Here is a 16,103-nt window from a genome sequence, read left to right as displayed (position 1 = left end):
TCGCGGGCCCCGCCTACCTGTACACGCGCTCGAAATGGGCGGATTTGCCTCCGCCTTACGTGGGCGAGTCCGTTCATTTCAAAAGTTGAGCGGACTGTTTGGCAAACAGTTCGTTGAAACAGTCCGCTCGTGTGTGGGCAAGTCCGCTCATGCAAATTTTGAGCGGACTGTTTGCCGAAACTGTTTGACGAACAAGGTTGGGCAAACAGTCCGCGCGTGTGTACGCGGCCTAACTGATTGAATTTGCTATGGATCTGGAATCCTTTGAAGACTGCATATGTTGTCTATCCTATATCTCCTCAACTCCTCAATCTAGATGATGCTAGCTTCCAACAAGATTTTTGGTTTAGGGCACTACCACCATCACCCAAGGCCCAATTTTTAAACCCCTGTTTAACAATGGCATGTTATTAAAATTTTTGATATAATATTTTACAGCAGGGCTCATTCCTGTGCCCAACAAGAGTATCTGTGAGGGGTTACAGTGTTGTGGCACCACCACCACCACCCAAGGCCCAATTTTTCTGCCCCTGTTTAACAGGGTATGTAGTTACAATTTTTTATATAATATTTCACAGCAGGGCCCATTCTTGCGCCAACAAGAGTATCTGTGAGTGGTTACAGTGTTGTGGCATCACCAGAACCACCCATGGCTCAATTTTTCTGCCCCTGTTTAACAGGGGCATGCAATTACAATTTTTGATATAATATTGACACCACCAAAACCAAAGGCCCAATTTTTCTGCCCCTGTTTGGCAGGGGCATGTAATTACAATTTTTGAAATAATAGTTAAGCAGGGCCCGTTCCTGCGCCCAACAAGAGTAACTGTGAGGGCTTACAGTGTTCTGGCACCACCAACACCTAAGGCCCAATTTTTCTATAGTACATAGTGTAGTCCATATAGTATATATACTCTATAGTATATAGTGCCTGGGGGCCTGGGGGACCCCCACGCCATTTTGTTTTTAAAATTTTGGTGCAGGATTCCCCTTAATATCCACACCAGACCTGAAGGGCCTGGTATGGATTTTGGGAGCGGCATCCATTTTTTGGGGGGTATTTTTGATGCGACCGATTTTTATCTATATTGTCGGGATCTGACAATACATTATAGTCACGAACAGTTTTAAATTACATTTGCCCTTTAGAAATGTCATTTTGTTGTAATACTGTTATAAACATGGGAAAGGTGCTCTACTTCACAGGCAGACTAGGGAGACCCCCTAGGCATGATATTTAAAGGAATATTACATTTTTATTGTTTCCCTTTAAGCATTATTAAAATCAATGCTCCCGAAAAAACATGAACGTTTTTTTGCATTGATACATGTCCCAATTTTTAGTCCTTAAAATAAGCACTTTTGATTTTTAACATTCGCGTCCCATAGGCTTTATTGCAGAGCCCGCAATAGTATTTGTATTTTTTCACATGCATCACCTAGAGCAGAGTTATTTATTTAGTATATAGCTCACAAATCTTTGTCAGGAATTTATCAACCAGAATTAATTCAATATCTGTCTTACACATTCAACTTATGATGAAATACAAGGTATTTTTTTAAGCATGCTACTGTAAGTGCTCCACAGTGCTGCAAAAGAAAAAAAAACAATAGTGAAGAGGACCCCTTGATAAAAGAGAACTTAAATATAGTAACCTAGCTAACAGTCACTATGTTCCCATCATATTAATCAGGTATGTGTGGGAATAAAGTCAGGTGCTCTTCAGCCAGTGGCAGAAAATTTGTCAGCACAGTGTAATCACCGAACAGAAAAGAATATAAATATAATGACCTGGATGGTAAAACATTAGAAGGATTCCAAGATGAAGGGTGCACTAGTATTCCTTGTCTTGGTGGCTGCCGTATATGGTGCCGGGGATTTCAGTGGGTATGTAGAAAATTGTTAAAATATAAAAGTTTATATATTCAAACCTCTAGCATAGCTAGTGTATTATAGGTCCTGTGTGGACAGGCTTTGGGCTTGTGCTGGTGGGCAAATGCAGTGCGCTTTTAATATCATTTAGAAAAGCTTTTGAGGTCATTCAGAATTAATTAAATTAATTGGGACCAGATGGCTTGCACCCGAGGATCCTTAAGGAACTCAGTCAAGTAATTGCAAGATCGTTGTTCCTAATTTTTACGAACAGTCTACTTTTTACGAACAGCTGATTTTAGAAAAGCCAATGTAGCACCAATATTTAAAAAGGGACAAGATACATCCCTGGGAATTACAGACCAGTTAGCCTAACATCAATTGTATGCAAGCTCTTGGAGGGGATGATAAGGGACTGTATACAAGAGTTTAGTAATGACAATGTTATTAGCAGTAATCATCATGGATTCATGAAGAATCATTCTTGCCAAACCAATCTATTAACCTTCGATGAGGAGGTGAGTTGCCATCTAATAAAGGAAGGCCCGTAGACGTGATGTATTTGGATTTTGCAAAAGCATTTGATTCAGTTCCCCATAAACGTTTGCTGTAAAAACAAAGGTCCGTTGGCATGGGCCATAGGGTAAGTACATGGATTCAAAACTGGCTACAGGGCAGAGTTCAGAGGGTAGTGATAAATTGGAAGTACTCGAAATGGTCCAGGGTGGAAAGTGGGGTCCCCCCATGGTTCTGTCCTGGGACCAATCCTATTTAATGTATTCAAAAACGACCTGGAGGATGGGATAAACAGCTCAATCTCTGTATTTTCGGACGATATAAGTTAAGCTTTAAATTAATTGGGTGGGCAACTACATGGCAAATGAGGTTTAATGTAGAAAAATGTAAAATAATGCATTTGGGTGGCAAAAATATTAATGCAATCTACTCACTGGGGGGAGAACCTCTGGGGTAATCTAGGATGGAAAAGGACCTGGGAGTCCTAGTAGATGACAGGCTCAACAATGGCATGCAATGCCAAGCTGCTGCAAGCAAAGCAAACAGAATATTGGCATGGATTAAAAAGGGGATTAACTCCAGAGATAATTTTTCCACTCTACAAGACTCTGGTCCGCCTGCACCTGGAGTATTCCATCCAGTTCGGGGCACCAGTCCTCAGGAAGGATGTGCTGGAACTGGAGAAAATCCAGAGAAGGGCAACAAAACGAATAAAGAGATTGGAGGACATTAGTTATGAGGAAAGGTTATGAGCACTGAACTTATTCTCTCTGGAAAAGAGAAGCTTGAGAGGGGATATGATTTCAATGTACAAATACCGTACTGGTGACTGCACAATATAATAAAATTTTTCCGCAAAAGGGAATTTAATAAGACACGTGAATGAAACTAAAATGAGAAGAAAAGATGCCTGAGTATTCGGTTGACGCCCACTTTTAGATCTCTGTTGGTAGATTGCCTATAGTGCATCACTACGCTTAGTGTTAATTACTGGGACTTACATTGCTCCTGTCAATTTTAGCAGCAAGCTATGGGGTTTGGTTGTTGTATGTTCTTTGGGTTAGGCTGATAGTTTTTTAGGTGTTCTGCCTTACCTGTTGTGTTGTATTGTTTGAGCCGGGGAATGCCCCGAGGCTATGTTCTGTACTTTTTCTTTTAAAACGAATAAAAAGAATTTATAAAAAAAAAAAAAAAAAAATGAGAAGAAAAGCGGTTTAACCTTAAACCGCGTAGAGGGTTCTTTACTGTAATGCTGCGTACACACGATTGGAGTTTCTGACAACAAATGTTGGATGTGAGCTTGTTGGCGGAAAGTCCAACCACGTGTATGCTCCATCGAACATTTGTTGTCGTACTTTCCGCCAACAAATGTTGGCTAGCAGTTTCTCAAATTTTCCGCCAACAAATTTTTGTTGTTGGACTTTCCGATTGTGTGTACACAAGTCCGTCGCACAAAAGTCCACGCATGCTCGGAATCAATGCTCACCAAACACAATGTTAGCAGAAGGAGCCCAAAGGGTGGCTCATGACTATTGAACTTCCTTTTTATAGGCTCGCCGAACGTCTTGTACGTCACTATGTTCATAATTGTTGGCCAACATTTGTGTGACCGTGTGTATGCAAGACAAGTTGGAGTCAACGACCTTCGAACAAAATTCCATGGTTTTGTTGTCGGAAAGTCAGATCATGTGTACGGGGCATTAGAGTGGTAAGGATGTGGAATTCTCATCCACAGGCAGGGAGCATCGACAATTTAAAAAAAGCTATTAGATAAGCACCTGAATGACCACAACATACAGGGATATACAAGGTAATACTGGCATAAAATCACAAACATAGGTTGGACTTGATGGACTTTTTTCAACCTCGACTACTATGTAACTAATTGGCAGGTGCACTGGCCTGCCCTATCTATTGGATCTGTATTTGACCTGCTTCAATTTAATCAGAAGGATAGCTGAACAGACTCACACATATATTTGCAGGAAAAATGTTCTTATAAATTGATTTCAACTACATATTTACCTTCTTGGTCAGAACTCTGCTTTAAAGAATCCTGTAACAAGGGGAATGTGTAGTAGGTTGTCATTTCTGAACTATCTTACTGGAAATGTTTGTTTCCACGCTTTCAATAGCTTTATTATTGTACATTTGTAGAGCCCTTGCATTTTGATTTCACTGGCTATATGATTGTTCTGGGATAGTGACTCATATACTATTGAAGCCAGAGAAAGACAGGTAAATATGTTCACAAGAAGGTCAGCAGTGTCAGTCCATGTATTCTCTGAATACACGTTTCCTTTAATGTTTTCAGTAAAAGTGTATCTAAAGCCAAGAGAAAACATGTAATATATTGCATATTACAGGTCCTTATATGTGGTGGTACCATTGGCTTTCTTTTTTCAGGCCTCTTTTCCTTTATTTTTATGTGGTGTTCTTGCCATTAACACATTTGCGGTCATAAAAATTACAAACCTCACTACCTGTGCTGTATCTATGGGGAGCAACCTTGTTACCCTAGGACAGGAAGTGTGTTCAGACTACAGAACACCTCCCCCTCTTCTCATCTTCATAGGCAGAGATGTTGTTTAATCCTAACAAACTTCCTGATAACATTTCTTGAGATAAAACTGCAGAATACAGTTTTCTGACAGGTTCAATGGGCATTTTTTGCAATTTTTTGTACTTGTTGCAGTATATGACAAAATGTTTAACTTAAGGGAGTAAATCAAGTTTATTTTTAGGTTTTACACACATTTTAAAGCTAACCTGCAGGCACAGCCCCTAGGTTAGTTTTAAGAAATATCCTAAATTGTCAACATACTTGCCTAAATCTGTGGTCTTAGTATTATTTCTCTTTATTATTATTCAATTTAAGCATCTAAAAAAACACAAATTAATTACAATTAAAAAGCTTCACTTCAAATCAACCATAATCCATGGTCTTATAAAGAGTAAAATTATTCTTTTTCTTCCCTGCCAAGGAAGAGGATCCTTCTTTGGGTGTCCATGTCAATGGCTGGGCGGTATGGACAGACACTTCCTTTTGACTTTCCAGCAGCAAGTTATCTCCGGATCTGAAACACTGCAGTGGCATGAAAATGTCATAAGGTGGTGACTCCTTGACTGCAGCTCTTGATTCACCAGTCATCTTTTTAGCTCAAGCTGTCTATATGCCTGTATCTTGGTAAATGTAGACACGGTGTTCGACTTTTGCAGTCTGCTTTCAAAGCACTGACAGTTACTTGTTCCTTCAATATATTGGAAATTAGAATAACTTGAGGTTAAAAATCTGCAGTATCACATAAAATCAATCCATTTTTTTAATCTTGAGATTTGATCCATCAGTATTGTCATCATAAAGTCTTCAGTTTACCTGTTTTAACAGTGTTAATGTGTAATTTACATTATTATTATTTCATCTACTTGCAGACAGCAAGTCCTGAGAATTCTTCCCATTAGTGAGGATGAAGTAAGCTTGGTCCGGGAACTGGAAAAGTTTGAGGACCTGGGGGTAATTAGATACTTTTTTCATCCTTCTAAATTGACACATGTGTGCATATACAGATATACAGTACAGTATCTCACAAAAGTGAATACGCCCTTCACATTTTTGTAAATATTTTATTATATCTTTATATGTGACAACACTGAAGAAATTACACTTTGTTACAATGTAAAGTAGTGAGTGTACAGCTTGTATAATGGTGTAAATTTGCTGTTACCTCAAAATAACTCAACACAGAGCCATTAATGTCTAAACCACTTGCAACAAAAGTGAGCACACCCCTAAGTGAAAATGTCCAAATTAGGTCCAATTAGCCATTTTCCCTCCCCCCGGTGTCATGTGACTCATTAGTGTTACAGGGTCTCAGATGTGAATGGGGAGCAGGTGTGTTAAATTTGGTGTTATCGCTCTTGCTCTCTTACCTACAGACAAGAATAGTGGTGGGAGTGTCATGGTCTGGGGCTGCATGAGTGCTGGGGAGCTACAGTTCATTGGGGGAACCATGAATGCCAACATGTACTTTGACATACTGAAGCAGAGCATGATCCCCTCCCTTCGGAAACTGGGCCCAGGGCAGTATTCCAACATGATACCGACCCCAAACATACCTCCAAGACAATCACTGCCTTGTTAAAGAAGCTGAGGGTAAAGAGGATGGACTGGCCAAGCATGTCTCCAGACCTAAACCCTATTGAGCATTTGTGGTCATCCTCAAATGGAAGGTGGAGGAGCGCAAGCTCTCTAACATCCACCAGCTCCGTGATGTCATCATGGAGGAGGACTCCAGTGGCAACCTGTGAAGCTCTGGCTCCATGCCCAAAATGGTTAAGGCAGTACCGGAAAATGGTGGCCACACAATATATTGACACTTTGGACATTTTCACTTAGGGGTGTACTCACTTTTGCTGTCAGGGGCATGGACATTAATGGCTGTGTGTTGAGTTATTTTAAGGGGACAGAATATTTACACTGTTATACAAGCTGTACACTCTCTATATTGTAGCAACATGTCATTTCTTCAGTGTTGTCACACACTGTATATACAGTGCCTTGCGAAAGTATTCACCCCCCTTGGCTTTTTACCAATTTTGTTACATTACAGCCTTTAGCTCAATGTTTTTTTTAATCTGAATTATATGCGATTGATCAGAACACAATAGTCTAAGTTGGTAAAGTAAAATTAGTAAAATATATACATAAAACTATTTATAAGAAATAAAAAACTGATAATTGGCATGTGCGTATGTATTCACGCCCTTTGTTATGAAGCCCATAAAAAGCTCTGGTGCAAACAATTGCCTTCAGAAGTCACATAATTAGTGAATGATGTCCACCTGTGTGCAATCTAAGTGTCATATGATCTGTCATTACATATGCACACCTTTTTGAAAGGCCCCAGAGGCTGCAACACCTAAGCAAGAGGCAACACTAACCAAACACTGCCATGAAGACCAAAGAACTCTCCAGACAAGTAAGGCACAATTTTGTTGAGAAGTACAAGTCAGGGTTAGGTTATAAAAATAATATCCAAATCTTTGATGATCCCTAGGAGCATCATCAAATCTATCATAACCAAAATGAAAGAATATGGCACAACGGCAAACATGCCAAGAGACGGCCACACACAAAAACTCACTGACCAAGCAAGGATAGCATTAATCAGGGAGGCAGCAAAGAGACCTAAGGTAACCCTGGAGGAGCTTGCACAGCAGAGACTGGAGTATCTGTACATAGGACAACAATAAGCCATAAGCTCCATAGAGTTGGGCTTTATGGCAGAGTGGCCAGAAGAAAGCCATTACTTTCAGCAAGGTGCTCTGGTCTGATGACACTAAAATGTAACTTTTTGGTCATCAAAGAAAACGCTATGTCTGGCACAAACATAACACATCACCCAAAGAACACCATCCCTACAGTGAAACATGATGGTGGCAGCATCATGCTGTGAGGATGTTTTTCAGCAGTCGGGACTGGGAAACTGGTCAGAGTTGAGGGAAAGATGGATGGTGCTAAATACAGGGATATTCTTGAGCAAAACCTGTACCACTCTGTGTATGATTTGAGGTTCACCTTCCAGCTGTAAATTAAATGATACAAATCCTCAAACAATCCATGTTAATCCCAGGTCGGGAGGCAACAAAACATGAAAAATCCCAAGGGGGTGAATACTTTTGCAAGGCACTGTGTTTGTGTGTGTGTTTGTGTATGTGTGTGTGTTTGTGTGTGTGTATGTACATATATATTATGCATTAGTAAGGTTGTTGTATTATATATTTTTTTTATTATTTTTATCATATTTTAAAAATAAGCTTCGTATTATTTCTGTTGTATTTTGGAAGACCTATGAGTGCCTACTATATATTGTGTTAAAGTGCTTTTAAACCGCTGGATATTTTTTATTTTTTTGCTAACCTGCACGGTAAAGCCATAATGTGCTAGTTTTCAACCTACCTGAAAACTAAGCATTACCAGCGATGTGATGGAGGCTGCTTTCATCTTCAACTGTCTTGCTTCTGTGTTCACGTACTCCGGATCTGTGACTGGCCGGAGCTGTGATGATGTCACTCCTGAGAATTCATGCGGGAGCCGCTCTTCATTGCACAGGGATCTGCACAGCCAGCCATTTCTTCAGAGCGCATGCGCCAGTGATGTCACTGGCTGGATGTACACTAAGTATCTCCTAAACGGTGCACGTTTAGAAGAAATGTACACTACTTATTATAGGCTTACCTAAAGGGAACATTTAATGTTGGAAGTTTACTTACACTTTAAATGCTGATACCTTGTGGGTGTGTGTGTCTGTGTGTATCTTGTTCTTTTTTTCTAATTGTGTATTTTCAAGACCCAACAGCATTTTATTACATATAGTCACATTTGACCAGCACATAAATAATTGTGGGACTGAGAATATTGGGTGCAATTTTTTAAAACAATGCTGCTAACAAAGTCCTTATGACTACTTTACAATCTTTACTTTATGTTTTGCAGCTTGACTTCTGGACATCACCCTCACAAGCCAAAAGATATATTGACATCCGTGTGCCATTCTACAGCCTCCAGGATGTCAAGGTCTACCTGGAGTCCAACAACATCCAGTATAGTGTCATGATCCAGGACTTGCAGGTGACTGGTACCACAATCATTAAGGAAGACTCTGTCTTGATGTCATTTGGAATTAAAAAAATATTAAATCTCTGCATGATCTAATAAGATGAAGTGAAAATATTGATAAAAGCCAATAGAGAAAAGTCTTTATTAAAAATGCCTGTTGAACTGCTAGTAGGCAGGGCCATACCAAACATTTGATTACTTTTGTTTGACTATTTCTTAGAATATTTGTAGTATTTTTAAGTTATTACTGACAAAATATTGATGCTGTAAAACACTATATCTCCTTCCAAAAATGCTAGTTAACTGACTATAATGGCTTGAGTTATTTATGAGTCACTTGCCAAGAACAGTTTTTCGAAAATTTGTTTTAATTTCAGTTACTGCATGCTTGTTCAAGGTCAGTAAATCAGGCAGAAACAAAAGTAGAGACAGCCAGGCAGCTGGTATTTTTGTAAGGAGATCAGCAATGGACATTTCTATATTTTTCCAATACATCTTACTATACCTCTGCCCAGAATATGCATATTAAATTATTATAGTATTCTGAAGAAACAGTAAAAGCACTTCTAAACAAACTCCCATTCACCTCTGTAGCTGTAAGAATTGAGGAGAATTAATATTCAAGTTTCACAACACAGGCATCTTGAATCCCAGCTCCTTTCCCTTTTTTTGTATATAGAGCAGAAATGTTTCAGCCTAGTAGTCTTCTAATGTAAACACACATAAGAAATGGCATTATATATTAAACACAAGCTTAACCACTTGAGTCCAGTGTGCAATTTTAAAATGACAACAGCTGTTTCTCCTAGGGTCATTTTAAAATGCCAGATGGACTTCAGCAGCTCCTGTGAGTCCTGGCGGCTTCTTGTGCTAAAACTAATAACTATCAGTGACAGTTGGGGTCCAGCACTAAGCTTAGAAGCTGGAATGATCAGTCTTTGGGCTTCCATTCCTCTTACAGATCACTGCAAAGGAGCACGTTGTAGTAAAGAATGTTAAAACAATGCTTCCACGTTGTGTTTACATTGGGAGTATAGTGACCTAACAGCACTTATTATCAGTACAGAGGTTTAAGCAGTACTATTACAGCTCTTTCTTGCTTCTCCCTGCAGCAGTGGAAATAATATTTTGCTGTATAGTTAAGCCTGGTACACACTATTCATTTTTTCTCCCAGCAGGTTGAAAGAAAAAAAACTGTCACGTGTACTATGCAAAGTTAGTATAGCGATCTCCCCACGCTGAGCTAATATGTTCTGACAGGGGGAACACTATAGATTTAGTGAGAAAATGGACTGGAGTGGTTAAAACCCATCTATGGGAAAATATCTTATTTTAAATATATTTTACTGCTTGTTATAAATGCAAATAATATAATGTCCATCGTCTGGACACAGGTGCACTTTCGATTTTTCTAAAATTAGCAAACCAGAATCATTTTTGGTATATAGTGAGGCTCCAAAACAGTCAATAATGCTGTGTACACACGGTCGGACTTTCTGGCAGAAAAAGTCAGACGGAATCATTTCATCGGATATTCCGATCGTGTGTGGACTTTCTGACTTTTTTTTTTCCAAAAATTCTGACGAACCTAGAAATAGAACATGTTTTAAATCTTTCCAACGGAATCAATTCCTATCGGGAAAACCGTTAATCCGTATGCTATTCCGAAAGTCCAAAAACAACGCAAGGGCAGCTGTTGGTTACTGGCTATTGAACTTCCTTTTTCTAGTCCCGTCTTACGTCATCGCATTCTAAACTAACAGACTTTGGTGTGATCATGTGTGGGCAAGTCCATTTCAGCGGAACTCTGCTGGAAAGACCATCAGAGTTTATTCTGACGGAAAAAACGGTCGTGTGTATGCAGCATAATTGTATTTTTGACTTGGAAAAAAAATTGCTTATCTAAAGTTTCAGCTTAAAACAGACCTTGCGATAAAATGCAAAATACAATAAAATTGTCTGGCCCCCTCACCCTTTTCAAATCGCCTACTGTTAGTAGGTGTAAAATGCACCTGTAAAAAAAAATAATTATACTTTCCTTGCCTTTGTGTATCCCATTGCTGGGCAAGACATTACTATCCTTGATGTGAGATTACTAAGGAATCTGCAACAAAGATTGTTATAATCGTTGCAATGTTCATAGATCACCCAGGGTGGGAATGTTTTTTTTTAACAAAAGTGGAGTTATGCTTTAAGGCCTGTTCCTTCTGAAATGTATAAACGCTTGCAGAACCCCAATAAATATTTCCGTACTTTGTGCAATTTAATTATCTCCTATGATCATAAGAGCCAAAACGTGTTCTTCTTTTACTACCTCAATCAGTGAAAAAATTGCATTATGGTCAATAGGTGCTTAAAATCATAGGAGATGCAACATAATAATAATTATGTTACACAAAATTTTGGGGCTGTGCGAATGATTCTCACATTAAAACAGCAACATTTTTATACATAGACCAAGCCAGGTTTGTGTAAATATGAATTGGTGTTCAAGTGCGTTTTTTTTTCTTCAAATCTTCATCTGAAAAAATGCTTGCATGAGAATTTAATGCGAAGTGCAAAGGCCAATGAGAATGATGCGTATACATAGTGGTTAATGGTGGAGTGGTTGTTTTTTTTACCTATTTGCTTATTATATTGGATAACTGATTCTTTCTGTAGTGTTAACATTTTTACATAATAGTGGGGGAGGAACAAAAAAAAAACTATCTTTTAATTGTGATTTACTTTTTGTTTATCAGCCATTACACTTGTGGTAATTTGTTGCTGCAGGAAGAGGCAGGGTAGAAATGGTTCAGTTTTTTGCACTTCCTTATTTAAAAAGTCCTTATTGGAACACAGTATAGTAATATAAAATATAACTTATTTTTAAAGGTTTGAAAACATATTCATCTGTTTTTATATTATAACAGGCTTTGCTGGATGAAGAAGAGAGGGAAATGAAGATTAGTCGTAGCCGCTCCATGGAAAATGCCCGTTCCACTAATACCTTTAACTATGCTACCTACCATACCTTTGATGAGGTATGATTGTGTTTAACTTTGTAAAGAAACATTTAGCTTTTCACAGCTAAACAGATAGTCCTTGTAACCAATAAATGATTATCTACTTACAAAATCTTACAATCATATAAATGTAATTTTAATTCTGTCATTTAACCATTCAGCCTGATAACTTGGTCACCTTTCTCTCTGCTCTGTACCCACCCATACATGGAGAATTGTGTTCATAAATCATAGTTTCTTACTCTGATCTATCATATGACTGTGTTTTTGAAAATCGTACAATATTATCATATTGATTATGTGTTCCTTCAGATTAACAACTTTATTGACACACTGGTGGCTGAAAACCCTGGTTTAGTGAGCAAGATTGTGATTGGCAAGAGCTATGAAGGTCGCCCACTCAATGTTCTCAAAGTAAGTGATATATGGTTTTTGAAAATTAATTTATGGTGTAGTAAATTGCAAATTATGTTGTTTCTATTGAAGGCATGCATGCTTGTGTAGTAGGGTCAATGATTGTAGCACTCAGTGTAAAAAAGAGAAAAAAGGTAAGCTAAAATGCAGATTTTAACACATTTTACTTCAGTGATAGAAAGAACCTGGTAAGATGAGCCAACCTTTGCTTTCTTAGATTTCTTGGAGACCCCAGTAGTATTATGTACCTGGCATATTTTCTGGCTTTATTCTTGCTTGCCTTGGACAGCTGGCTGCTTTCATTCACATTTGATATATTATAAAAAAAAAAAAAATCCAGAAGACATACAGTATATTAGCTGTAGCTGCCATGCATTACTGAGAACTAGCCATGAAGGTCTCTCCAAATTCCCCAAGATACTAGACTTTGTACGATGGTTTACCTCTCCATCAACCAAAAACTGAAATGTGAGTTTCAGGACCACTGACTCTGTAAGAATCAGTACACAAAGTATATTAGGGTAGGGTTGTCAAAATTCTACTGTATGTACAGATAGGGATGACAGGTCTCTATATACAGGATAGGAATGTCAGATTGATGTCATGAAGTTTTCAGCATCCAACAGACCTTATTCACATGATCATAAAATCATATAGTAGTACATTCTGGTACTTATTGTGACAAGTAACTAACATTTGCCAAATAACACATGCTGTCAAATATTGTTTTTGTTGCTTTCTTTTTTAGTTCAGTACTGGAGCCAACCGTCCTGCTTTCTGGATTGACACTGGAATTCACTCCCGCGAGTGGGTAACTCAGGCCACTGGAGTCTGGACTGCTAAAAAGGTATATACCCATTACTCCTTATTTCTTATTCTGGATTAGAGTGGTGTATGATTAGAGCACACATTTTGAGTATGACACTAAACTTGTATAACAACATAAAATATGTTACTGGTTTAAGTGATGATCAGGGAGCTTGAAGTACTGTAAAGTACTGGAATGAGAGTACTGTGCTAGTATCCTCATCTGAAAATGTTAATAGCCTTGCTAACCTTCCAATCCTCCGTCTTTGGTATTGCGTACCTGACCTGGAATCAGGGGCGGACTGACCATTCAGCCACTCGGGCACTGCCCGAGGGCCCCGGGCCACTAGGGGGCCCCATCAGGGTTGCCAGCCTCAGTAAAACCAGGGACAGTATGTAAAAATCTGTGTTTTTTTTACATCTGCCTCTGAAATGTCCCTTACTGACATCTTTTTGGTCTAAAAATCCAGAGATTATAGCTGCCCCACCTCTCCAGTACCTTCTCAGCCAATAGAAACATATCTGTGTATACTGCGTGTACATGTATGTGTAACCTGTGTGATTGTATACTGTGTGTGTGTTTGTGTATACTGTGTGGCCCCATAATCTCTGATTGCCTGGGGGCCCCATAATCTCCTATTGCCAAGGGGCCCCATGAGTTGTCAGTCCGCCCCTGCCTGGAATAAGTATGCAAGTTCTGACTTCTTTGGCTTCTTAATTGTTTCACTTTAGTAGCAAAGCTTGATGATCAGAATGATAGCCAACTAGCGGTTTCAGAAAAGATGTCAGGTATTATCTCATGACAGGATCATTTTAAGCAAATATAGCAGAATGTTTTAACAAAGAATGAAAAAAGAAAGTTTTTTCAAAGTAAAAATGTATTGATAAAATGACAATAGAAGTAACTAAAAGAAACATATTATTTTATCAGTATATGTCCAAACCATTAGGGCATTCCTTTAAAAACATGGAGACTGTACCCATAATAAAGTCTAATAAAAGTAATGCATAAATCCTATGCAGATTGTCTCAGATTATGGAAAAGATGCTTCTCTTACTGCCACCCTGAACAAACTGGATATCTACTTGGAAATCGTCACTAACCCTGATGGCTATGTTTACACCCACACCAGGGTAACTATGCTGTGTTCTCTTTTGTGTTCTTCATTATCAGTAAGAAGTTTAGCAGATCCCTATTAAATAATCCTTTATTATTGTTACAGGACCGTATGTGGCGTAAGACCAGATCCCCTAACAGTGGCTCTACTTGCGTAGGAACTGACCCCAACAGAAACTGGGATGCTGGCTTTGGAGGTAACATTTACTGGTTTCTCATGTCAGTTTTCTATAAATTATTTCATCTGCTAGGGAACAATTTAAACAATCGCCAGGAAATATAGTAAGGGGAAATCCCCAGTAAGGAGACATCAGTAAAATCTAGAAAGAGGTTCTAATCCTTTCCACTCTATCCAAAACAAAAATATTGGCTGGATTTGGGCTTTAAACAGCCAACTAAGCATATAATCATTTAAACACCAACTACTAGAAACTCAGGAATATTAAAATTGATGAATTGTTGAATTGTACACCAGGTGGTGGATCCAGCAGCAACCCTTGCACTGAGACCTACAGAGGACGTGCTGCTCATTCTGAGTCAGAAGTCAAGGCTATTGTGGACTTTGTGAGGAGCCATGGCAATATCAAGGGATTTATTTCAATCCACAGCTATTCTCAGATGCTTCTCTACCCTTATGGATATACTACTGCTGTTGTCTCTAACCAAGCTGAATTGGTATGCTTAATGAGCTTTACTTATCAATATTTCTATGTATTACTTCAATGTCAACATATTTTTCCTTCAAAAGTTGTTTCTAGTAGCAAAATGTCTGTAAACAATTTCTAAAAAAATTTTTCTTTTTCTGTACAGCATGCAGTGTCTAGAAATGCAATTAATGCTTTGGCCTCCCTCTATGGCACCAAATACACGTATGGAAGCATCATCAGCACCATCTGTAAGTATTTCCTTAAAATACTTAGCATTGCCTCAATGGCAGTTAACAAAGTGTCAGAGAATCCTTTTTTGATATCTTGTGAAATATAATACTGATCATGCTGTTTCACTGTATATTTTCTCTCTGCTCTGTCTAGCATATACTGTAAGATCATTTAAAAAATTCCTTTCAAATTCAAAACCTTTAGAATTTCCAGCACTATTAGCAATTTTTTTTTGTTCATTCTTCTTTGCAGACCAAGCCAGTGGTGGAACCATTGATTGGACCTACAACCAGGGTATCAAGCACTCCTATTCATTTGAGCTCCGTGACACTGGTCGCTATGGATTTGCTCTTCCAGCTAACCAGATCATCCCCACTGCTGAGGAAACCTGGCTGGCTCTTACTGTTCTTATTAATCACACCCGTGATAATCTCTATTAAACTATAATATAGTATGTACAATAAAAGTCCATAACCATCCTGAACTGACGAGTTTGCTTTCAGTTTAAACGGAAACTTGGTGTTTGGTCAGTAAAATGATGTTTGGTCAGTTTTATATTTTTTTAAGTTTACAAGTAGTTAAACTGATTTGGTATTTGTATAAAATCTTTATCTTACACCAAAAAATTGAAGTATATTTAAACCCAAAACATTTTTTTTACATTTTGGATAGAACGGCGAAGGGCTAGAAACTCTGTCAGGTTTTTATTGCTATCTTTGTACCTGATAGGCAGATTCACTTTCTCTATTTGTCCTGGTAATCATTGTCACCGGGATTAAAAGTAGGAGAAAATCCAAAATGTTTAGGTTGTCAGAATAAGAACAGAGGGAAAATTTTTCTTTAAGGACACTTGTTCTAGTGACACCTGTCTGAG

General features: G+C 38.4%; 1 protein-coding gene across 1 annotated transcript; it reads left to right on the top strand.

Annotated features, from left to right (window-relative positions):
* The first annotated feature begins 1,784 nt into the window (after nucleotides 1-1,784).
* On the top strand, nucleotides 1,785-15,713 carry LOC143963658 (carboxypeptidase A1-like). Its single transcript, XM_077473367.1, has 11 exons — nucleotides 1,785-1,888; nucleotides 5,822-5,903; nucleotides 8,886-9,020; nucleotides 11,921-12,031; nucleotides 12,326-12,427; nucleotides 13,176-13,274; nucleotides 14,258-14,368; nucleotides 14,458-14,548; nucleotides 14,827-15,026; nucleotides 15,162-15,246; nucleotides 15,482-15,713. Exons 1-11 carry the CDS (start codon nucleotides 1,824-1,826, stop codon nucleotides 15,667-15,669), a joined length of 1,269 nt encoding a protein of 422 aa, XP_077329493.1. The 5' UTR covers nucleotides 1,785-1,823; the 3' UTR covers nucleotides 15,670-15,713.
* The last annotated feature ends 390 nt before the right edge of the window (nucleotides 15,714-16,103 follow it).

This window comes from Lithobates pipiens, unplaced genomic scaffold (assembly GCF_037356315.1).
Source record: "Lithobates pipiens isolate NorthernLeopardFrog02 unplaced genomic scaffold, aLitPip1_a1.2 Scaffold_8, whole genome shotgun sequence".
In the NCBI taxonomy this organism is placed as follows: Eukaryota; Metazoa; Chordata; class Amphibia; order Anura; family Ranidae; genus Lithobates; species Lithobates pipiens.
Note: the sequence above shows the minus strand (reverse complement) of the source record. Positions and strands in the feature narration are given on the sequence as shown.

Coding starts and splice junctions, on each gene's coding strand:
- LOC143963658 (XM_077473367.1), top strand. CDS start 1,824: ATGAAGGGTGCACTAGTATTCCTTGTCTTGGTGGCTGCCGTATATGGT. Junction 1,889..5,821: donor GGTGCCGGGGATTTCAGTGG/GTATGTAGAAAA, acceptor ATCTACTTGCAG/ACAGCAAGTCCTGAGAATTC. Junction 12,032..12,325: donor CCTACCATACCTTTGATGAG/GTATGATTGTGT, acceptor GTGTTCCTTCAG/ATTAACAACTTTATTGACAC.